General features: G+C 42.6%; 1 protein-coding gene across 3 annotated transcripts in view; it reads left to right on the plus strand.

Moving 5' to 3' along the window:
• Positions 1–2,295: 2,295 nt before the first annotated feature.
• The window catches only part of RGS6 (regulator of G protein signaling 6), a 289,871-nt gene continuing 267,196 nt past the window's right edge, over positions 2,296–24,970 (plus strand). Inside the window, exons 1-2 of one of the 3 annotated variants that reach the window (XM_049825519.1) lie at positions 2,296–2,409; positions 16,535–16,639. In XM_049825519.1, coding sequence (XP_049681476.1) covers positions 16,556–16,639 — 84 coding nt within the window. In that variant the 5' untranslated portion in view covers positions 2,296–2,409; positions 16,535–16,555. Of the gene's footprint in view, positions 2,410–3,378; positions 3,486–16,534; positions 16,640–24,970 lie in introns of those variants that run through there. The other 2 variants (XM_049825521.1, XM_049825522.1) reach the window with 2 other exon arrangements.

Genomic DNA, 24,970 nt, shown 5'->3' on the forward strand with positions numbered 1-24,970 from the left:
CCTAGAAACACTGCCGGGAAACATATTCATAATTACTTTAAATTGCAGTTAATACACATGTAAAATATTTTCTGTCAATCCTGTATTTTGAAAACAGCATTTCTATAGAACTTGCATTTTATTCTGAGTTAAGCTGATCAATTGAAGCACTTAGACCTGTTAACTACTGCATGTACGCTCCTTTGAGAGAGCTGGGAGAGCAAAGACCATGTAGAACAGAGGTGAAACAGTTGTTCCTGAATAGACCTGATATAAGACACTGAAATATTTCATCCCTGATGTTACAAGAAGTCATACTGCAGCCTGACTTGATATAACTACTGGTTTGAAATGCTTTGCTGAGAAAATATCTGCAAAAAAAATATCTGTGTTTCATAGGTAGCCACTTTCTCCTTCCTCCTTTTGCCAGAAAACTGCGTGTGGCTTAGGTTTATCTGAAGGGAATGGCAAGTAGTTTAAATTCAAACTTGATATAAATGGAAATATTATTAGATTCATTTTATTTCAAAAAAGTATCCCCAAAATATCCTGTCATGTTTCAGAAGTGCAATCTCTTTGAACAAAAAAATCAGGGAAGGTCACCGAGATGAGAATGTTTTAACCTACTGCAGAAGGTTTTAAATGCTCACAGCTGAAATCTGAACCAAATCAATTGAATCAACACCCTGTGAAGTTCCATAGTGGACAATGAGCTCATGTGAAGCACAACTGCAGAATTTTGCCACTCAGATGCAGTTTGGAGCGTGACAAGGAAATAAATGCACAGTCTGTGAAGATGCAGGACCTTTTAGAAGTGAGTGTGGGCAAAATGTGCAGGCTGGAACCTGGCATTTGCAAGACTAAGGAAGGAGTAGCCAAGAATGGTAAAGATGGAGAGACAGATCCAGTAGAAATGGAAGTCATGCAGCGCTGCACCAGAAATAATTTTTTCTTCAGAATTTATCATTTGAATTACTGCAGCAGTTTCCTGTACCAGACATCACCAGAAAGTCAATGTGCTAGGTGCACCACAACCATAACAGGGAATCCCCGCACAAGATAGCTTTTGGTGTCAATCAGCAGGCTTATCGACTACAAGCCTGGTTTTGATAACATCCAGGATGTTAGGAAAGGGGGGGAACAGGGACACCGCACAAGGGCTTTTAAGACAGGGTGTGCAGGTTGGTAAAGTAGCCTTTCCTCTGTGGAGCTGACAGCCTTTGCTGTGAAGAGTTTCAACGGCAATAACAAGTCTGAGGTGTGGAAACCAAACCTTGGAAATGCAGAAAATTTTGGCACAGAGATGGGCGCGGATGCCTGCTGTCAAGGGTCTGGCCTAGTGCTTTCCAGCATAGCTTTCTCAGACTTGAGGGTCAATTTTGGGCAAGGTGGGCTTAACTTGCCTTCTGGAGGAAAAGGAAAGGAATAAAAATCTTACCCCATCCAATAGGGAAATTGGAGGAGAATATCGCTGGGAAGTATGCAAGCTACTTTGCTCACCTAATTAATGTATGGAAACTCTTTCTAGCTAACGCAATGGCTTTTGCCCATGTGCAGGTCTGCTTAAAAGAGCTGGGTCTCTACGCGGTTTTGTTGAAGCTGTGGTGCCTGTTACGAAGGATAACGGCGTGCCGAGTGCCGGGCTCCTTGTGACCCCAGGCTTCAGCTGGGAAACCCTGGGTGTTGGAGGAGCACGACCCAGAGATAAGGCTTTCACGGTTACAGAGGGAAGAATTTTGCCTAGTGCTTTAATCACGCGGTCCAACACATAAGTAAGAGCGGAGGACAGATGTGAGGCCTGTCTTCCTCTCCTCGCCTTCCTTCGGAGCTGCGCCAAGTCGCCCAGAGGCAGCCGAAGTGGCGGGCGGGCTGCGGGGGGCCGAAGTTCCCCCCCCCCGTCACCGGCCAAAGGGCGACCGACGGGCTCAGAACCGGGAGGGAAAGCGGCCTGCCCTCGGCGCCGGTGCCGGGCGGGGGCGGTGTGCCCGGGCTGCCCGCAGCGGGCGCTGCTGCGGCGGCGGGGCCGGGGCCGGGGCCGGGGCCGGGGCCGTCACCGCCCCCGCGTCCCCGCCCGGGCCGCCGCCCCCGCCCGCCCGGCGCGGGCTCGGCGGAGGGTCGGGCGGCGGTGGCGACGCGGGGTGGGCCGAGGCGGGGGCGAAGGGGCCGCGGTCTGCCCACGGTCTGCCCGCCCTGCTCCGGCAGCAGCAGCAGCAGCAGCAGCAGCGTCGCCCTCGCCGCCGTCCCCGCCGCAGCCTGAGGGGCGCTGAGGAGAGCGAGCGAGCGAGCGATTTTTGGAAGAGGCGCGGAGAAGAGCCCCGGGGAAACCGCCGGCCCCGCCCGCAGGCTCACGCCATGGTGCGGGCCCCCCCCAGTCCCTGAGGAGAGGCGAAGCGGGAGGCGGCAGGGGACGGCGGCGGCGCGGTTGCTAAGGTAATGGGAGTGGGCTGCACGCAGGGCTGGGGCAGGGGCTGCTCTCGCCGCCGTTCTTTTCATCCTTCTCCGCAGTGGTTCGGCGGAGCGGCGGCCGCTCGGCTCTGCCCTCTCACAGGGCTGCCCGCCCCGGATAGCGGAGCCCCGGCCCGGCGGGAGGGGGCTGCCCGGTCGGCCCCGAGGGGGGGGAGTTTGCTCCGAGTTGGTAGTAGCGGACAGGTGCCAGGCGGTGCGTGTGGAACGGGGGTGTGTGTGTGTGTATGTACTGGCCCGCGTAGCTGGGCGGGCAGGGGGGGGGGGGAGGCTGCGCCCCTTCCCGCGTCGTGCGGGTCTCCCCCCGTCCGCCCCGAGCGCACCGCGGCTGCGGTTCGCCCTCCCGCGGGGGCCCCGGGTCGGCGGCGGCGGCGCCTCGGCTCAGCCCAGGCGGTGCCGGGGGTGCCCTGTCCCCTCCAGGCTCGGCTGGGGTTCAGGGGGACGCGGCGTCCCAGCGGGTACCAGGGCAGCGCCCGGGGAGCCGGGGCTGCCGGTGGAGAGACACGACAAGTTGTGGTGTCCCCAAACCGCAGAGCTTCTCGGGGTGGGGGAGGCCTCGGAGAAGGACGGGGGGGACGGGAGGCAAGCGCTGGGGTACGGCTTGGAGGGGGAGCTGGTGCCCCGTGGGAAAACTGGGGAACCGTTTCGCTTCGGTAGCGTATGGCAATAATATACTTTCATCCGCCAACAAAGTGCGTTTGTATGAAGACAGATCGGCGTGCGAGAGTAAAGCTGCCAGGCGCTCTCTTCTCAGAGCCTTAATCTCCTGTGACACTAAAAGCATCTTCCTAGTCACTAGCTGCGACGGCATAAATAGAGGAATAGGTTGCGGGGCCAGCAGGGAGCTTCAGGTATCTTTTTTCTGAGGAAGATGCAGATTTTTGTATAGATAACAGCACGCTGCCGCTGATACGGTGCAGACATAGCAGCAGTCAGGGCTGCCGCTCCGAGAGGCTGACTACGCCTGTGGCTCTGGTCTTGTTGTCCCATCCGCACCAGGGCCGCTCTCGCTGCCGGACGCGGCCCTCGCTGGGACAGCCTGGGTAAGTCGGGGCTTGCTTCAGCTGATCAGCGAGGGGCTTGCCAGATCGGTACCCCAATTGTAGCCTGCGTGCTCCAGAGCAGCATGACACTTCCCAACACATCCCTGAAATTAAAGATTATGGATGTGCATGATTGCTCTTGAATGTTTTCTGTTTGCTAACTGCCAGCATGTAGGGATCAGAAAGCAGGAAAATTTGTCTTTGTTAAGTAAAGATGTACTGTAAAACTTACCTTTGCGTTGGCACGTTACGCTGTATATTGGTGGCTTCCCACCCCAAAGAAAGCTACATTTCGTTTGTGTTTGTGTGTTTCTGTGGGAAGTGCTTTGGGAGCTGTGAGTGTGAAAAGCGCTTTGTAAAGGTATAGCGTTATTTGTAATTGCTCACTGAAGAACATAGTGAAAAGAGGTTAACTGTAGTTCAAAGCTTTGGGGATTTAAGGCATTTGAAATCATTGTAAATATTCTCCAGGGTCAATTTGGGTTTATTTTGAATCGCAAGGTTGTATGTACTTGCTATCATCCGTTTCTTTCTTTCTTTTTTTTTTTGAATGCCAGACTTATCCTGATCTTGCAGATCGGAAGAACTAGCAATTGTTTGCTGTGCAGTTATGATCCATAATACTTTCTCACCAGCTGACTGGGAACACTTTCACTGTACTTTCTTGTAAATCCGCTTTAAAAAGCGGTCAGACGTTGAAGAGCAGTTATTGACTTAGGGGTATATGGTTACAAGCACAGAATAATAGTGTTCGTTGCTTGAATGCGTGTGTTAAATGCTGAAGAAACTGTTTAGACTCAGCCAATATTGACTCTTTTAGATGAGCTGTTCCTTTTTCTAATGACCTGACTAATAGAATAATTAATGGCAAACATTCCAATTTCTTCCCTAACTGGCTACAAGTGTGGTGGAGTTCAGATAGCCCATTTTTTCCATTTTGAACTGTAGTAGTGATCAGAAGGAGAAATAGTTATTTGCTGCACATCTCATACTGAGGTTTATAGTAATAGATATCTGAAGATTGCTGTTCACCTACCTGACTGATTTTTCTGGTTTCTTCTTACGTCCCTTCTCTTCTGAGAAAGGGCATAATAAGAAGCTGCATATAGTCATTGTCAACACTGCTTGCCTTAATTTCTCTCTGATGGTCCCTGGGATGCAGATTGTGCAGACACCTGTTTTAATCAATGACACCTAAAGATAAGACAAAATCGTGTCCTCTTAAAGCAGCAATTACCTACTTGCTAACCACTTACAGGGTGCTTCAGTATCTGGGATGTAATTCTGGTGGAGCACACTGGTACGGCAGAGGTGAGCAGAGCACTGTTCATTCACGGGAGTAACTCCGCGTTGGTTAATGTTTCTGAGGCAGCTGGAGGAAAGCTGAGTGTATGGACTGGAAATGCTAGGATCTGTCGTTGTCCCTTCGAGCAGCCAAGAAGGGGAGAAAAGGAGAGAGCAGTCCTGTCCCAGCAGACTGCAGCAAACTAGCAGATGGCAGGGAAAGAAAAGAAGCTGCTGTATGTGGAGTAGCAGGAAGACAAAATAGCTGCAGTGTGTCATCTTAACACGGTACGTTAGGATGCTATGTTAGTGTGTGGTGAAACTGCTGAATCTTGCAGTGCTGTGGCTTAGGCTTCCTAATGGCAATACAAAGGTGTTGCGGGACGATTGTTCTTCTTGCTGCCCTCAATAATAATACGAGTCTCCAGCTTTTCAAGAATGAGGGATAACTAACCTGGAGGCTCTGGCTGGAGATACCTTTGATATCTAAATCACACCCTGCAGTTGTAAAGTGGCAGCAGAATGAGGGCAAGCTGCTCTTACCGTGCCCAATGCTACAAGAGTGCAGTTTTGCCCTTACGGTTTGTTGTTGCCTCATGTGTGCTCATCACCTAGAGCTTCAGTCACGTTTCTGCAAGCACACCTAGGCTCTCTAAAGGGGAGATTGTATGAACAAACAGGTCCACTTCTCCTAGCAGCGCTAGACTGTTTCAGGGTACAAATATTGCATGTAGTTATCAGAACTGAAATGCTCCTTGCTCTTCGTGGGACTCTTCTCAGCTTCTTCATGACTGCATTATTATCTATGTCAATTCATACCACAGTATTATAATTACACAGAAAACCTGGGTACAATAAGAATATTATGTTGATGATTTGGAAGGGTGTTTCTTCTTGTCAGTCTTTGAACTGCTGGTCACCAACGTGGCGTAAGACAGCACCGTGCCGTCTGAAGTATCAAATGAGATGTAAAGAGAGATACCGTGGCCCTGTGTTATTACTGACGGTGTAGTAGTACTTTTAACCCTGAATGCTTGTGGCTCTGTCTGCATGTGAGAGAAAAGCTGACCAGAGCTGTGATGGCCAAGCACATTTCGGAAACACTCAGGTGCCTGTAGGTGGTGATGGACACCACCTTGGGTTTTTGGAAGCATCTGGATGAGTCGGTTGCTTGGTTCCTGTGGAGTTACATATCTGACTTCCTCAGGCTAGAGAATTCCTTGTTTGCATCTTTGAGCACTTACGTATAGTTGAACATCTGTCTTCATATACTGAAGTAAATTATTATATTCCTACATTTTTAACTTCTTTCTGCAAATTTCTGCCTCCATTCTTTCATCTCTTAACTTTCTGTGTAGCTACTGTGAAAGCACTGCTTGCATTGAGGTGGTGGATTTATGAGGGTTTAGAGGTGGCTAGAGCGCACACAGTCTGAAGTACTTTGAAAAATTTGGTATTTCTTTATACCCTTGAAAAGGTAATAATAGATGTATTGTGGAGAGTGCTAAACTGTGTTTGATTACAATTTTCCTTTAGTGATGTAGTGACTTTGAAAGTTTTTAAAGGATGATTTTAATGTTAGTGAATCCACAGTGTTTTCTTAATCTATATAAATTTTACCATGAAAAGACTTTTCCGTGATTTCAGTTACTGTTTCCAGCTGGAGTAATAGCATATTGTGGTGACGGGAATGAGATAATTTCTGATGTTGTGCTTTATCTGTGAAGAGGAGCAAGAAAGAGGAGCTAATTTGTGTTTTCCTCATTGGTTGTCAAGCTCTAGAAAGATTGTGGAGTCAAGAGAGATTGCTGCTACCCACTTGTGTTGCATCAGATCTCATACTATTTTTTAACATCTCTGTAGCTGGTGGCAAAGAATGTGGAGAGAGAGAGAGAAAGAGAGGTAGATTAAAATTTCAGTAAGCAATAAGGTTCTGACATTTGGGGGTCCCAGGAGCTCTGCATTGTCATGCTGGAAACAGCTCTCTTCCTAGACTCGGCAGTAGCAGAATAAGGCACAGGTGCCGCACTTTGCCTACATGGGGGTGATGAGGACCATGAGGTAGTTAGGCAGTGAAGAGGAATTAATGCTGTATTTTTGCCAGGAATCTTCAATTATACGTTACAAACATCATCCCAGTGGAAAGGGACAATATTTCATCTTTTTCACTGTGCTTATAGAACCTGGCATCAGTGGTGACACGTTCACAAGGTAGTTGAAAGCCCCTCAGATTGATTACTACAGACCTACTATGTTATCGGGATGTGTGTTGAGCAAATGATAACTAATGGTTTGAAGGTCAGCACTTATATGTTCAATTTATTGCTCTGACATCCATTATGTGAATGTGGGAAGTCACTTAATTGTGATTTAGTTTATCATTTTGTAAAAGAAAATAATATTAGCCTCGGTCACAGATGAGCAACTAGTTTTAGATTATGCCTTCAGTAGTGTAACAGCAGTCTGGCAGACACATATAAGCTCAGTTAAAGGAACTGTCTTTATAGGAGTGTTATAGTATAACAATAGTAGTAGTAAAGTATATTAGTATTTGTAATGTACATAGCATGTATTGGTATTTGTATGTCCAGTTATGGCATTGTGGAGTTCAGGGTAGATGAACCACTGCTGTGGGAGCTAGCTAATTCAGGAGCAGCTTAGATGCTTTTTATATTGCAATTACTGAAGTGATTTGGACGAAAAGGCTGTGTGGTGGTGTGATAAACAGTAGGGCAGTGAAATCATAGCATATTGCATCATGTCCTTGAAGTACATGGGATGCAACCAGTTGTGTTCATTTGCACCAGGGGTATTGCATGGTGCCACATCTTCAAAAGCACCTGGGCTTTTGGGTAGCAGACTTCCCATTTTATTTGATTGCAGGGTACTTGGAATTTTCCATCCTCTTGAGAATGAACAACCAGCAAGAACTCTCAGCACTTTGGGGTGTTTTAAATGAGATTGTGCAGTCACTGATCAATGCAGGGGTGGATTGGTTGTTATATCAACTTGCATTAGACTACTTGAAGGGAGCTTTATTTTAGCAAGCTCTATTTGGAACAGGGAGTTTAGGTGGAGTAATTCTGAATTTGGAATCTAACAGGTACTGGGGCCTATTTTTTTTTTTATTTATTTTCATATTTTGATTTTCTTTCTAACACAGACCAGCCTGTGCTAGAGCATCCATTAGTTTGTGCTTCTTCTCATTCAGTTCTCTTTGAATCAATTTTTCTCAGTTGTTTTCACCTTATTGGATATAGTATAAAATAGAAAATGCAGTCAATCCCCCAGAAGTAGCTTACTGTAGTTGCAATTAGTATTTTCTATGGTGTATAAAGTACAAGGCACTTTCAGAGATGGTGTATTTGATGGACCAACTTCATAGACAGGACGCTTTTTGCACACCTGAACCGATCCAAGGAAGATGATTTTTCAAAGAAGAATTTACACTGGCGAAGGGATTAGAAGTCTACCCTCAAGCTCTGTATTATCAGTGCAGTTACTCATTTTCCACAGGGAATGGATCTGGCCAATAAGTTGGCATTGTTGCAAAACAACAAAATACAGCGTCAGCTCTCTCCTTTGCAACTGCTCCTTGCAGACTGATAGCACTTTATAAATACTGCAGTAGTTTGGGATCACCAATTCAGATTAAGTTCAAAGTTGGGCTATATCTATCTCTTTGCATTTCTAAATTTGTATAGCACTGACTCTTCTTTCAGTTAAATATTCAGCATATATTTGCTGTTACATTCTCTGTAGCTATCCTTGGTAACGGCGTGTTGGCTCCGAGCCTTTCCAAAAGCCCTTGTCCTCACAGCAGTATTATTTTATTGGAAGGTAGACTGATTACAGGTGGATACTGCATTTTGTTCTGAATTCTTTGGAAGAAGGATGGATGTACTGGAGGCAGTTTCTTCCTGGGTATTACATCATTGTGGTCCATTAAAGGTAAATTTGGTATGCAAGTACCCATTTTAACAATTGATTTCATAAAGGGAAAAATTTGCCTTGTTAATAAGCAATTCATGTGTCAATATTCTCTACCACCCATCCCCATTCCATTTTTCCTTTTGGTTGTCTTGCTCTCCTTGTTTATCTGTCAGATAATAGATTGAAAACTCTGAAAGTTGGAAAGGTCTTCCTTTTAAGTCAGCAATGCTTCCAGCACATCTTGGGTGGACAGACCAGAAAACAGGTAGTGCGTATTTCTCTATTTAAAAAAAAAAAAGAAAAAAGAGAGAATTCCTCTAATTGGGCATGAGGGAACTCAGGACCTAGTCAGTGTCAGATGCTAAGAAAGTTACTTTATCTTGTCTTCTACCCCTAGGTTTCCTGGATGTAACATCCATTTGCAGGCAGTATTTTCAGCATTCTAAAATAGTTACAAATATCTGCGGATTTGGAAATCTATAGAATCAAAATGGGGTGCGGCTCCCTGGGGAAAGGGGGGGAAAATAATCAACTTCCATGGTTTATCAAGAAGCAGTCTGATCATCTGCCAGGTGGCTGAGACAGGTCACCCGTGGCTAACATGACTGGAACAACTGGAACTGTCCATCCTTGACGTCATCTGTTATATAGTTATGTGACAGGGTTAGTATTAACACAGTTGTCACAGATGGAGAGGAAATTGCTCAAGACCACAGAGAGCGCCCTTTCTGGGGGGTGGTACAAGGCCTTGGTGATCCCTGGTTAGCAATGTTCTACTTAGACCACCACGCCACGAATATTTACTTGTTTTAGTAAAGGACATATGTAACTGGGAACAGCAAGTGATTGGAGAGGAGTACCTACAGAAACCAGCTGCTCACGTTAGATTTACACAGTGAGTTTAAACTTGTAGACTGTGTCTATCTGCAGGAAGCCAAGTGGGGTCATCCGTGCTGACTCTTGGGAGCAAGAGGTGATGGGGGAGAGCTGTGTTCCCAGACCTATGTCCACATACTGGTTTGGAGATCTACAAAAGAGAACCTGGGAGCAAACTAGCAATTAAGCACTGTGGGTGATCAGGAGCCTAGAGCTTGCTCCCTGCCCTAGTACTGTGTGGAAGTGTAGACATACCTGTAGGATATTTTGAGGCCAGTTGTTCACAGGAGGCACTTAATTACATGTATGGAAGGGGACTGCACCTTTAGGAAATGTCTGTAACAGCAGCAGAACTTGGAAATCTCAGTCTTCATCAGCATCCCAGTTTCCCTAAAGAGAAGAAGAAGGGAGAGTCCCAGAATGGGGTCCTTTCTTCCTGCTCTGGGAGGGTGAGGCGAAAGAGTCTCTGCTGTTTCCATGCCTAGATGTGCGCCCGTCTTTCGTCCTGCTGGTTGCAGAGCGAGAGAGGTGTTGAGCTCCAGTAATTCAGCACGGGGCTCCCTGTGAGTTGGTACCTCAGAAAGAGGAGGAATGGGGTCGTTTAGAATCCGTGAATTCTCCCAGTATAAACAAAACTGCTTTCTCACAAACAAAGAGGAATTCACTTGGCAAAAATTTGAACATTAAGTGCAGTTGCTGGAAGTGTTTATACTTTGTTCTTTAAAAAAGGCAACAGACTGAATGTTGTTGATAGTACTGCAGTCCTCAGCACTTGCAAGGAGAGGCAGAAGTTGTGGGATGATCTTCCACTGGGAAAGTATTTTCAGAGCAACTTCAGTTACAATTTGATGTCCAAAACAGTCATTGGAAGGGTTTTTAGATGCTTTGGGAGCTGGACTTCACTGCTCAAAAGCAGATTCCCTTCGCTGCTCCTCCACGCCGGGCAGCAGTGCCACGGTATCCGGCGTGGTACGAGGCCCTTCGGTCTGTCAGCGCTAGCTGTGGTGTGGCTCCCTGCCTGGGGACGCCCAGCCCCTCTTTCACTAGCCCTTACGTCCTCCTCGTCTGGTTCGGGAGAGGAACGTGGTTGCAGAGTCTTGTTCCGCTGAGTGCGGTGGTCAGCAGTGCCATGGATAACACCAGCATTTCCCCCTCCTCACCAGTAAGGATACTGGAGGAGATGGTGGAGCTTTGATCTCAGCTCCAGTCTTCCTGGGTGTTGCCTGATTCACGTGGATGTTGTGTCAGTTCCTCTTTGGAAAGTTATTTCACTGGTCATGCAGGTTTACTTCTGAAGGAAGAGTAGAGGTGAATTGTGCGGTGCTATGACTGAGCTATTCCTGTTAAAAGCAGAGTATAGTCCAGGTTGGATCTGGGGATGCTCTGGTTGATATATTCGCCTTGGTAAACGGGGTGACTTCTACAATAACGCTGTATGTTGTCCTCTAGTATACACACCTTACTTGTCATGCCCAAGTCCTAGTTTAATGAAGTAATAGTTAACCAGGACAGGAACATGAAAGTAAGTTTCTTTCTTGCCAGTGCAATTCTGGAGAGACTTTCGTAATGGGTATGAAACGTCAACTTAATATTAATGGGGACTAATTGAATTCAGAGTAACTGATTTTTATTTTTTTTTTCCCTGTCTCTTCCCTCCTGTCACCTTAATAACATGATCTATTCGATCTAAATATTCTAGCAGACCAGGTAGGGATTTTTTTCTATTAGGTAATTAGCAGTTCAGCAAGGTTTTATGATTTCTCAGGCATGTGAGAAGGCATGTAGTCTAGATGTATTTCACTAATTAGAAAAAAATTAACTAGGTATTAATGACATGAAATTATATTTTACTCTATGATTGTGTGCTAAAGCTCTAAATCTCTCATGATTTGACATTAGCACTACATGTCAAATATAAGCTGCCCTTGAAATATATTAATTACATAGCATAAAAGTAATTTCCACTTACTGTCACCTAAAATTGTCTTTCAGCTGAGTGGGGCTGATAGATATCTACATGGGGATTCGTGCAGTAGATTCTGTTTTCTGGGATTAAATTTTTGCATATTACAACAACTATCTCATTTTATCTCAGATATGCAAGAAATGTTTTGTACCGTGAATTTTGCTTATTAAGTTGACAACTTAATTATTAAAATGCAGGATAAAAGTTCAAATATGACCTTGTATTGGGTTGTTAAGTCCAGGTGATGTTTTCAAGAAATAGTTTGTTTTACAGAATTTCTACTAACTTTGTACTTCTTTCTTTCCCTATTACCTATAAAACCCAGAGTCTATAAGGACTTCTACATTGGGGTAATTTCTATGAAGCTCATGAGGTTTTGTGCCTATAACAGTTTTCTTACAGCAGTCTTGTTTACAATAGTCTTTACTTACAGTAATCAAGGTATTTGAGAACACTGAGGATCTCGTTGAATTTACCTGTACACAGAGATTAACTACTTGCAGTATTTATGGACAAAAATGTAAAGGTTATTGTCTTTGAAATTTTATTATTAAACTTATGTATCAAACTCTGAAGACGTGAGCTGTGGAAAAAAACCATTGGTTTTCTTTAGTTTTGGAGCATTTTTTTAATTGGTTATTCCAGTTTGAAGGAGTTCACTGATCCTTTTGTAACGTACAGGAGCCATATCTCTTTGCAGCTTCTGGGTTTTGGGAGAGTTTGAGGAGCCTGATCAGATAAGAGAGAGATAAAACTCTTACCATGATTCAGTGCATTTTGTCAGCGGCTGCCTATCTAGTCCAGTGTGGTTATGTTTCTCAGGAAAAAGCAGAACTGTTCTATAATAAAAAATAAAATATAAAAAGGAAAAAAAAAATCATGGAGAGGCAAATGCATCTTCTCTTTTTAGCATATTTTTGGGAGTATTTTTTTAAAGGCTTAATAGGCCATCTTATCTATAAACAAGAACTTGAAGACTGCTGATTTGCTCCTTGTGTGTGGCAGAGTGAGAGAACAGTTAGCGCAAATGGTTTCAATTTTTATCACTTTTGCTGCTGAGGAGTCTGGATTACTGCAAGCATGGCTATTGTCAGAAAAACAGCTGTGGGAAAACAGCATCTTTTGAACCTGAAAGTTGGAATTTAGAGCCTGTTTGGTTTTTGAAGATATGCATTTGGATTTAGATTGCTGGTGCGTGAATGCAGGCTGGTATGAGTTAGCCACTGGTAAAGTAGTAAACTGCCTGTAGTAGTAAGGACCTGACAGTACTCTTCAGGTAGTAACTGCTGGGGGTCTTAACTGGAGGCTGTGCATGAGTACTTTTAATTTTTTTTTAAACCTAAATAAAATGTTCGTTTTCACCCTTCTCAGCCCTGTGTAGCTAAAATGTCTGTATAAGGCCAAGCTGGATTCTTTTCTGGCTGGTGCATTGCAAATGTGCTTACAGAAAGGTTCAGAGAGCAGACTCTGTGTTTAACCTATGTAGTGACGTAGGGTTGACTTTCTGCTTGCATCTGAGTAGGCTGAGCTGGTAGTGAGGAACAAAATTGTGTAGAAAGAATACATTTCAATAGGATCCCTTGAAAAATTAGTCCTGCAGTTCTTTCACGCCAGGCTATGGGGTTTTGTTGGTTTGTTTTTTAACAGAGGACTATGCAAGTCAGATGTGGACTTTCACACACAATTATTTTAGTTGAAGGGTTGCAAATGCAGCACCTTAACATAGTAGTAGGGTAACAAACCTGTACTTTGAACGTGAGCAGTCTCACTCGTATTTGCAGCAGGTAGCCTGCATCGCTGGAGCCGTGTCTCTGGGCTCTCTGCCCTTCTCCCTGGTGGTCTGTCCCCCAGGCAGAGACGAAGCGGTGCTCCCTTGGGGCTATGCCGATTTTGCTCCTCTGTCAGAGGTGTTGCTGCTATGTAGCCAGTGGTTTGCCTGTGTTCATTGCGTGTTAGGTCAGCGCCACAATCCTCAGGATAGTGAGAACGCCCTGTTTGTGAATTGGCTTGAAACCAGGCTTTAGCATGTCAGGAGTGCAGGGAAGCAGTCCTCCATCGCTGGGTGCTGAGCTCCGCTCAAGCCCCATATGTTAAAAAGCAGAGGTGTAACGGGATCCACAGGGACCCAGCATTGCCCTGCTTTCACCTTGAAGAGCCAAGAGCATGCCCATGTCGTATTACTGTCTTATTTTCTCTGTAGTCTTTTTTTTTTGCCTCTAGAATAAGAATACCATCTAAGAAAGGATTTTGTGTTTTTAAAAAAAAAGCGGTCTAAAAGAAAGAGAATAAACTTGGGCGATGGTCAGAGCCTTGATAATTCCTCCAGGGCCCTGGGGGACCGCTGGTCCAGGGCCCCCACTAAGGATCATCCCTGCACCAGCAGTGCCCAGGCTGCTTCGAGGGGATGCCCGTACTCGTCTCTGCTCCGGGGTGCACCTCAGTCCTATCTTGTCACCTTGTCTCCTTGTCCCCTGCGACATCCATCCTGCTGTCACTCCTGCAAAGGTGGCCCTGCTCCTGCTGCTGGAGATGCTGGGCACCAGTTGGAAGCACTTTTGCAAATTTCTGTCTTCCAACAACAGGTTGGTTTGTATCGATTAACTTTTGTGGATCCTCAGAGGCAGTCGGTGGCTCCCTCGATGTCACAGTGAACAGCGTGACAGCCACTACTGCATATCGTGCAAGATGTTTTTGTCTTGTTGCACTGGAGTAGATGAAGAGCTTCAAGATGTGCTATGGGGGAAAATCCTGAAGTATCAGAAAAGATCAAGTGAGCTGACAGTATAACAAGAACAACAGAATTTGTAAATGTGGACATTCAAAGTAAATAATGCAATGAGTGAAGCACAGCTAAGTAATGCTGCAGAAGGCTTTTGGATTAGAAATTGGATATTTCTTTAATGGATCATTGCTCAATTAAAAGTTAATTGCAAATGTGTTTTTTTTTAAAGTATGCATATGTAATCTCAGATATAATGTAAGTGATGAATGTGGTCTTTATATACTGCAGGTGGAGCTGAAACTTGGGTGACTTGACATACGCTTTCAATTCTGCTTTGTAATTGTCTTCAGAAAGATACGTAAAATCTCTGCCTAGCTCTTGCTCTGTTCAATTGAGTGATGATACCTAGAGCCTAATTCTTCAGTGCCTCGAAATCATGACTAAAGTGCTGTGAAAATGCACATTAGCGTAAATCATTTGAAGTGCTATAATTTTAAAATGCTTTACCCTTCACCATTTGTGCTATTTAATTTTTTTTTGCATCTAATAATTTTGCTTGGAGAATTTATTCCATTTCCATTTCAGCTCATGACCTGGCACAACAGTGCAGTTTTTGGGCTTCTAGGAAGACATAGGAGTTTAGTAAGAGTTAAAATACATTTATGTCCTTTAAATATAAAATAGTGTCTAAATTGGTCTGAACATGCCTTTGAAAGGTGATATGTATATTGTTTAATTTGAGTTAGAACTGTATTACTGAGCTTCAAAATTGGGACGTGCGTCTACAGATGCATTTGTGCCCACAGTCGTGTGTGTGCATGCATACTTTATAAAATAAAGAAATGAAGGAATCTGGATTGATGTAGATTATTTAACCTTGGTCTCTATTACCTCTTGCTTAAGGGGCTACCTCAGCTGCTTCTGGCTCCAGTGGAGGATGCCATGTTACAGCAATAGCTTTTTCACTACTGAGTCAGGAAAGAGCTGGGATATGGGCTGAGGTTGTCCAATTCTGGCACTTGTCCTTGGGAGCTGGTAACTGACAGCTAGAATGGCTTGGGGCTGTGTTGTACATGTAATTGTATGCTATACATGTGTATTATATGCTGGGTCACTTTGCTGCCTGTGGGAATGTGAAAAATGGGTAGAGAAATAGGAAAGTATCTCCTTCTTAAATAAGGGAGACAGTTTAATGGTGAACTGTGTTTTAGAAATGAATGTGTAGATTATGCATGTGTGAGCATACTTAAACTTTTTTGTCTCAATTTTTAATAAAATATGTTGAGAAGGGAAACTTCAGTGCTTTCAATGTTAAAGAAATTGAGCTTGTCAAACAGCTTTAGTGCCAGCGTCTATAGAGGCAATGTTACTTCTTAGGCTAAGAAAGGTCACCACATGCTCCACAGCAGCATTTAATTTAAGATGTAACTTGTCAAACCTGCTGGTAGAAGAAAAATTTAAAATGTAGCATTTGACTTAGAATTTAAGGTGCCTTTTTTTTTTTTTTTTTTTTTTTTTTTTACCTAATGTTTTTGCCTCGAGCCTGGCACGACTTGGAGGAGATAAGGCAGCTCTTCTGTTCTTCCAGAAGATAGTTGAGGTTAAGGATCGTTATGCATGGTTGTTTGCCTGTGTCTTGCTGCCTTTTCCTGGCTGTATCATGAGAAGAGGTGAGGGAAGCTGCTAACTCTGAGCGAGCAGCTATGCTTCCCCAGTTCCCAGCTGCTGCCCCGGGGTTGGGGAGAGCCGGAGGCAGCTCCGAGTGTCCGCAGGCGACAACCGGCAGTGTGCCTGACAGCCTGCCGCTGCACCGACCGATTCCAGTGGGGTGTCACTCCGTCTCGTGGCAAGCTTTTTATCCTCCTTGGCTTTTTGTTTGAGCGTACCTCAGAAGCCCCTAGAAAAGTCTAAGCCCTTTGCGCTTTATAGCGAGGAAAGGAAGCGTGTGAAGTATTAATTGGTCTTTTATCCAACGGGGGCTTATGATAAAAGGTCAGAACTGGGGAAGAAATGTGTGTGTGTGTGATGACCCAAACCACAGCCGTACGTGACTTGGCAGCCCTCGTTCTTGGGGCGCTGTGCTTTAGACAAATCAGTTCAAAGCATTTAACTGTCTGACACAGTGTGATAAAATCCTGCACTGGGTGAAGTCTGGAGCATGGTTCCCTCTGCATCATCCTCATCTGTCTGCCTTGTAGGTAGCCGCGTGTCCTTGCCATGCTCCCCTGCAGCCTGGAGTGACGCTGACTTTTGCTCCTGTCCTTGCAGTCTGAACGACGAGAGGCAAACATGGCCCAAGCGCCCGCTGATCCAAGTAATGTGGAAGCCGCTGACCCAGAGGAGAGTTCTCCAAATATGATAGTCTACAGAAAGGTAAGGATTTGGGGCTGTTCGCAAAAGTCTCTTCTTATGTGGTTGGCTCGTAAAAGGATCCTGTGTCCCTTTTGAAGTCAAAGATCTGTTTCAGGCTGCTTGGATGCGTAGCTGAAATAGTTTTCAAGAAAGTAGGTATTTAGAACTATAGCATTTGAGAGCTTGGAAGACTTACTCTGTCCAGTGGAGGCATTTAAGCTTGTTGTTATAAAATATTTGATGACAAATAACTTGAAACTTGTAACTTCTTTTGAATAGTTGTGATGTGACTTTAATCGTTCAAGTTTACTAAGTAGCTAAAATAATTGTACATACCTTCCAAGTTTTATCACACAAAGCATAAAGCAGCTGGCATACAACAATCTTTTAGTACGTTTTTTTCTATTTTCATATTGTGGTTTTTGTTGCATAATTTACAGTTTGATTCTTTGCAGGTAGTTATTGCTTCCCATTGCATTGCTTAGATTAAAAAAGAGAAACCTCTCAAGTGCTACTGAAAAATGAATTAGACAATGGTAAAATAACAGCAATGCGTGATGTCAAACAACATTCTTTCACCATGATAAAATGTCCTATTCTGAAGTACTTTGGAGGTAGTGTAATAGATGAAGGAAAGCAATCTATTGACCCATTTGCTAAGGTATTGTTTTACTCTGGGGTAGGTGTATCTGTTATCTATGAAACTGAGTCTTTTTGTAATTTAATGAAATCATGTAAATACATTTTATTTGGCCTGCAAAATATTTCTTATGTAGTATGCAAAAGTGCTGTATGGTTCTGACAAAACCAAAATTTCTTGCATGGCTCAAATAAGCTGCCATTCTGTTAACCGAAGAGCTACAACTGTAGCTCAAATCAATTTTCCTTGTGTAGTACAATCCTGGGTAAAATTCGTATTTTCACTCATTTTTACACCTTACACAATAGCTATAACTAAAATGTGTTGGGTGTACCTGGTACTGTTTTCTACTTCCGTGAGTGCAATCTCGATGACTTTCATAGGCTGAGAAAATAATTTAGGTTTCTTACAGAGCATAAGTTGTTTAAAGTGTTACTTTTTGATAACCGTAATTTTGATTTAGTTGTTGCATATTTGGTTTGGAATCTGGAATTGTTAACATGAGAAAATTTTCTGGGTAATGTGTAGGCTTGTTTGTTTTGAATGTGTTATGAACACACTTCAGCTGCTAATTTGGAAGTAGTACTAGTCAGTTAGCCAGATTATCTTTTTAGAACCTGTTTGCTGAGAGGTCCAACACCCCAGCAGGTTGAGGCAGATACGGGATATGAAAGAAGTTTCTGGTTGCATGATCTAGAATTAGGGCATTAAATCTGCGACTCTGCAGAGAATTCACCTACCTATTCTTGAAAACATGATGTTTTATTTGAATGTACCTCACTTTCTATTCATCTCATGGCATTTTTGCTTAAGGACTTCTCCATTTCTTTGCCTTTTAGTGTTTCATTATTGTCACTGTAGAATAAGCCTTGCAGGTTCTGCGGTATCAACGGTGAACGTACTCACACCATTTGATTAATTTCTCCTTACTGTTGTTCCACAGATGTCAGTATTATCAGCCCTTCATAATACAGTCGTCTGTCAAAATACTTAGTTATCTTTTAGAATAATATGCCCCATGCATTGTTCAGTAATACTGTATTCTGTATTGTCAATATTAAGCTAACGCGTCTGTCAGGTTTTTTGTTGAGTTTTTTTTGTTGCTTTTATGAATAGGGTTAATATTACCTATTCTTCAAAGTTAACTTCCATTGGTGATTGACTTTCTAAATCTAATTTACTGTTTGATATTAGTTATATGTATTACACATCAATTATATGTTTCTTAGTGTTGAGAAATCATATGCAAAATCTGAGACAAGACTTTTATTCTCTTGATTATCTCTCCTCTCTCCAAATGAGTATTTAGCTCTTCATCTCTCATTTCCTTTCAAATGGCTTGATTGCCAGTAATGAATGAGAAAAACACTGCACTGGACTCCCCAAAATACAGAACACAATCTGCCAGCATACAGTACAGTTCAGGGTTGGTGTTGTGTCACAGTAAATGAGAAGGTTTGCTTCTCACAGCAGGGATCCTGAGATGCAGGTGTTGATCTCCCTAAGGAAGAAGAAATAAGGGTGGGCCTCAATAACTGGACTCCAGTAATTCCTGCTGTGTCATTTAATTTGTTGCTTGTCATAACTGTTGCATTTGTGGGTTTTGAGGGAGGAAAGTCCTACAAGTACAACCCCAAATTGTTCATGCTTTCTTTACTGAGACTTACTGAGATCTATTTAAAGTTCATAATCCAAGAGGGTGGCTGTGGTAGCCTGGTTTTCTTTATAATCACCAGTGAGAGATACACGCATCTAAAGGACAAATCAGATCTTCGGTGGTGCTGAGCGTCTCTTCGGAGCAACCTCTGTCTGTTTTGTTTATGGAGAAAAGCCTAGAACAGGCTGTTGTCTTTACTTAGGTAAAACTAAGTGGGATGGATTTTGGCCATGCAGAACAAAATAAACTAATTTATTTTTACTCCAATTAGTTTGTGATATTCTCTATGGACTCCTGCAAGCAAATGGATTCTAACTGCTTTGATTGCGCTTTGATTGCTATAGCAGATGGTCTCAATGAGATAGATCTTATTTTCTTCTACCTTCGGGGTTAAACTTTTGGGGGCCGATATTTTTCAAATTGTGAGGCATGTTATTTTTTTAATCCAAAGTGCTCAGAGCTGCCCTACTGTTCTGGAAGACATCTGTGTGTGAATTTAGTGCAGATGCACTCATTCGGGTGAGTAGTGTTTAAGGGTGTGATTTGCCTCGCCCTGTGCTTGTTAAAATGAATTGTACCCTAAACTACATGAGCTGTACTGACCAGGTCTCCATTGACTATCATGGGTGCCTTGACATCTAGGTGTCAGGAACTTATGTCATATGGTAGACATGTATAATTAAGCAAGCTGCATCCCACTCCTAGGATTTGTGCTTCCTCTCATCTCTCTGTATGTCTCAGTACTTAGCCCTGGGCTGGGTATAGGGCTATGAGCAGTGCCGCAGTAGGAATGTGCTGTCATTTATCTTGTGTGGCATAGTTATTATATCCAATGGAAAACTTAAGGGTGCTGCAGAAATCGCGTTGCCATTTAAGTACTGCTCTGTGAGTAAAACATAGGAACCATGTTTTCTTCAGTGGGTCTGGACACATCTGGAGAAGATGCTGATGTATTTTTTTGTTGGGATTACTACTGGAAGAGTGGTATGCGGTGCTTAAAAAGACTGTTTGAAACATGCTACCCTCCTTTTCATGGGAGCAGGTAACGTCAATACAGAAGGCCTTCTGGGGAAGTGAGTGACATCCCAGTCCACACTTCAGTCTGTGAGCGTTGTGTGGGTGCTGCAGCATGGAAGGAAAAAAAAAAATGCAGTAAAAAGCCAGTGAGAGGAGAAAAACACACTCCAAGCAAACAGTAGCAGAAAGTATCAATTGATTTTAAATGCCTGCCACATTCCCTTGAAATCCAGCCACCCTTGATCAGCTGTTCTGGCTTCCAGGTGCTGGTTACTATGTCGCAGGGGCCCTTTGGCTCATAGCTCCAATAACCCAGGTCTAAAAGTTCACCTTCTGCAGACCACATTGAAAGACAAATGGTTCATGGACACTTTCTGGCACCAGATCTATTAGATGACCTATTACCAAAATAATTTGGCAAATCAAATCTTTTTACAGAAAGGAGGGTAGAAAACTGGCATGTCAGTGAAAGAAGAGAAAAATTGAAATGTTTAGGGCTTGACTAAATAAGAACTGAAAATACCAGTAAGGAAGAATTGTTTAGAAGTACCTGGGGAATATAAGAAGAAGGATGAAAACGCAGAAACTAAAATCTAGATTGGGTAGCAAGGCATACTTGTTCCTGAGAGAGATCGCTTAGGATGGGGAAGAGTTCACAAACTGTACTGTTAGAAATGTTTAGAATCAGTGTGAGCGTGCATGCTCTGAGCGATATCAAAGGGTATCATCAAAGAAATGACCTGGATTATCTGATGGTACATTTCCATCTTTGCTTAATTTTGCCAGACACATCTTCTATATCTGCTTGCTAACATTGGCACTTAGTGAGTTAAACTTTGAATTTTTATGGTTACTCATTGTAAATCTTTTGAACAAGCAGGAAAATCTAATTTCCAAAGGCAATTACTGTTCTAAGTAAATGTAATACAAACTTGCAGCTGCCACAAGATGCTTTCAGACAAATCTGACGTGTTTGCTACCTTCAGTACTTGGCAGCCCTACCCTCTTTTTAAATGCTGGTTTAAGATCTGAACTGTAATAATTAAAAAAAAACCCACCACCAAACAAACCCCAACATAAAACCCCTGCAACCTTACTTTAGCAGCTTTTGTCCAGGCAGATTCCAGTGTTCCAGTCATGGTAAATAGCTGGAGTGTTGCTGTCAGACCTGGTCCAACGTGGTGATAGGGTGGGAGATGGGAGAACAAGCAGTTGTGAAGACAGATGTACGCATGCAAAAAATGTATGAACCATGAAGCAGAAAGGTGGGAGAAGAGGCTGTTGTTAAAATTACCTGTTCAGATAAAAAAAAAATAAATACAATGCTGGTATTGGGAGCTAGTCAGAAGACCAAGACTGCTATTTGTTTGCTCTTAAGTTGTGCTAGATAGCACATGAAAAAAATATCTCAATAGGACACTGAGCAACCAAAACCAGACAAAACCCATAAGAGTATAGTCAAAAGGGTGACTTGTTGCAAAGAAAAAAAAAGCTGCAGTGTGTTAAAATGAGATGGATTTCATGCATACAACTTTTATACTTTATTAAATGAAAGCATTCTGCACCTTTTTTGAGGTTTCCTAACCCTTTCGAGGCTTTATGCTGTTCTAGTGAGAGCCAGCAGAACCTAAAATGCATTTAAACTGTTAAATGCTTTTGGCATTACTTTTATTTGTCTCTTGAGTTATATTTTAGGATTCTGCTGCGTGTCGAGGCCTTGAACCTTATTTTTGTTTGTGAAATCTGAGTCTCACACAATTGATTCTGTTTTGTAACTGGTTCTTTAACATAAGATTATGATGATAATGCATGAGTTGATTACACTACAGACCTACAGTCTTCAAATTTTACCCAAAGATTTTTCTGTACTGTTGTTAGAGATGACTTTATGGCATTTGAAGCCATCTTGCTCTTGACATTTCCTGATTTTTACTCTGTTTCCAGCCTAAAAGCAGTGACCCAGGATTAAACTAGGATTGAATTTGAGAGTATATATCAGTACTTCAGGAATTAACATGCACAATTTTTGATAAGTGACCCCTAAACTAGCATTGTTAGTGTTGGAAAATAAATTTAAACCCAATCTTGTTACCAAGACGTGTTAACATACAGGTTAGGCAGCAGGGCAACTTTAACTCTGCACTACTGTACTACATGTTGAAAAGGAGGTTTCAGTTAATTTATCACTGCAAATACTCATGTGCCTTGGCTGTAAACAAAAGTTGACCATTTCTTGAAACTCTGCTAATTTCTTTATCCAACTGATTTACTGTGTCAACAACTTTGCATAGGGTTTTGCATAGAGAGGGTGAAATGCCTGTTTGCAAGATGGGCTACCTGTTAAATTGTGGCTGCAGTAAAGGCAGAACTGGATGGTTTTTAACGAGGAGATTCCCTCTTGGCATTTCCTGTAATAACAGCTGTAATGTTCAGTAATTCTCCTTTCTGTACCTCACATAGCAAAATCTTGGGGAGAGGAATCACAGTAGTGGCATTAAATTTAGTCCTACAGAGAGAGGGGCTGTATGGGGGGGACAACGATGGGAATGGCTGTGCACAACAGATCTGTTGGGCAGGAGCAGCAGAAAAGAGAGACCTGAGTATGCTGGTAAGTCGTAGGACAGTCATGATCCAGTATTGTGCAATGGCAATGAAAACCACAAATATAATCCCAGAGTGTCGTCGAGAAATATTTCCAGGTGAGTGATAGGTGTCAATAGTATTATGCAAAGGGCCAGTGATACTGCCTCATCTAGGTCTTAAGAAAACATGACCTGGTTACACAGGATGGACTAGGAACAAGTGGCTTATTTAGCTGAACAAAACAAATGAGGTAGGAGAGATGTAATTACTCTGCAAGAGTGCTCTAAGGAATAAAAGTCAGGCAGGGAGAAGACCTTACTAAGCTGAGGATAGTACTGGTGTGCACACAATTTTTTTACAAATTTCCGATGAATAAATGCAATCAGAGAATTAGGAGGTGGTTACTAATTCTCAGGAAAGTGGAGTTCTGGAGCAGCTGCTGAATGGAGTAGTGCAGTCAAGGGAGCCTGCTGGTTTTAGGATGGGTGTAAGCACTTTTTTTGAAGAGGCCTGTATAACATGCTTTCTTGCAAAAGTAGAGAAGGAGACACAATGAGCCAAGAAGCCTTGCTACCTTTACATTTGTACCTTCTTCAGATTACCTTGAATAGGGACTATTTAAAATACCTGCAAACACCCTTTATCCATGCAATAGCAAACAATTTGTAGTGCTGAAGTGTGACACATGCCGGTGTCCTTGAACAAAGCTAATGCCGCTGACCTTAACTGTAGCTGTTAGGGGAACCTTGTGGTAGAGCTGGGGGCTGTGGGTTTCATTTCCTCATGTTAGATGTGTATGAATGATTAATGTCTAAGGCATTAGTGTAAACTTGCAGTAAGTTAGTGCCCAGAGGACTTCAGAAGCTGACTTGTGTTGTTGTTTAGACACAAATAAAGCTGTCATACAAGTGACAGGAACATGTTTTTAGAATGAGGTGGAGGTGATCCACCTTCAGGAAGGGCTTTTGGACACTTTGTGGTTTGTTGTTTCTTTCCATCATTTGTCTTGCAGTAACAGTTAAGACTTCGCTGAGGTTAAAGATCAGATCAGTAGGTGGTGTGCAAAGTTACAATAGGGGAATGTATGTAAATTGGTAGGTAGATAGACCCTCAAATAACTGTTTTCTTGTTTCTCTTGTTAGATATATAAATACATACATATACACACACACACACACACCCCCATGCCTACATGAAGTAGTGAGGATGAAAAAATAACCTTTATGTTTTTCCTGGCTGTATTGCTCAGCCTAATATAGAAGATACATTCTTAGAACATATCTTATGTATATTAAAAGGAGAGAGAGATATGTATGTATGATATATTTTCTTATATATCCTATATGCCTTAAATCTTTCAATTCAAATAATGCAAGCACAGAATAATTTGTTTGCATTTTACACACATGAATCTGTCTTTCCGGTTTTGGAAAAGGTGGCCTTTGCCCTAGTGTAAAGGTGGCCTTGTCTCTTGTGTATTGTATCCTTCTTTGTAGTTAGAGATTTTGCTGATAAGCCTATAGCTATCTTTTTCTCTCTCTCTTTTTTTTTTTTTTTTTTTTTTTTTTTTTTTTTAGTTTTCTCCATATTCAGAAGCAGTTGTCTTATTTAAATTTATTTAGTTTTCTTTCCTCTCTGGCTCATCTTTTCTCTGTTCCTGTTTGTAACTGAAACAAACTGTCTCTTGGACCCATAAAAGTCTAATTACAGTGATCTATTACTTTAGCTGTTCTCAGAGGCAGAAAAAAGATGAGCCAGGACCAATAGCTATGACAACTTCAAAGTATATTTTTAGCAAAGCAACCAGTGCAAATTTAGAATACAGAGATAAAAAGGGAAGGTTCAGCTAGAGGGTAAGATTATGCTATTCTAGCTGTAGCACTTAATGCCTTGCATTTTTGGAAATGGTTCTCTTTTATTACCCCAGCATCTTTCTCTTGTCATTTTGTGTGTATTTGTTGTTATCAGCATTTTAAGTTAATGGTCTTGGAGTATTTTCACTATGTTTGTTGATTTACTTTTGCCTGTTGTTTTGGGCAAGAGGCTGAATATGAGTGTTTTCTTTCTGCCTAAAGCATTATTTTAGCCATGGGATTGTTTAATTTATTAAAAACAAAACAAAATGAAGTACTGAAGTAGTAGAGAGCTGCCAGCCCGACTCATTCCAGGAGGCAGCTTCTGGCTATTTCAGATGCAGTCTTGAACCTTAGTATTAAGATGAAAGAGTTTAAATGGAATTGCATGAAATGCACATGAAACCACATTATTTTGTTTTGTAATAGAACTTCAGCTAAACCCTTATTCTATCCTGATTAATAAAATATCACTTCAGACGATTATAAACTTCTTTCATAAGGCTCTGCAATAAAGTTTGAGTGGGAGGGTTCATTTCAATAAATAGAAATTACATGTGCGGGACCATGAAAATATGCAAATGAAGTTCCATTTAAAACCT

The sequence above is a fragment of the Accipiter gentilis genome, chromosome 22 (genome assembly GCF_929443795.1).
Source record: "Accipiter gentilis chromosome 22, bAccGen1.1, whole genome shotgun sequence".
Classification (NCBI taxonomy): domain Eukaryota; kingdom Metazoa; phylum Chordata; class Aves; order Accipitriformes; family Accipitridae; genus Astur; species Astur gentilis.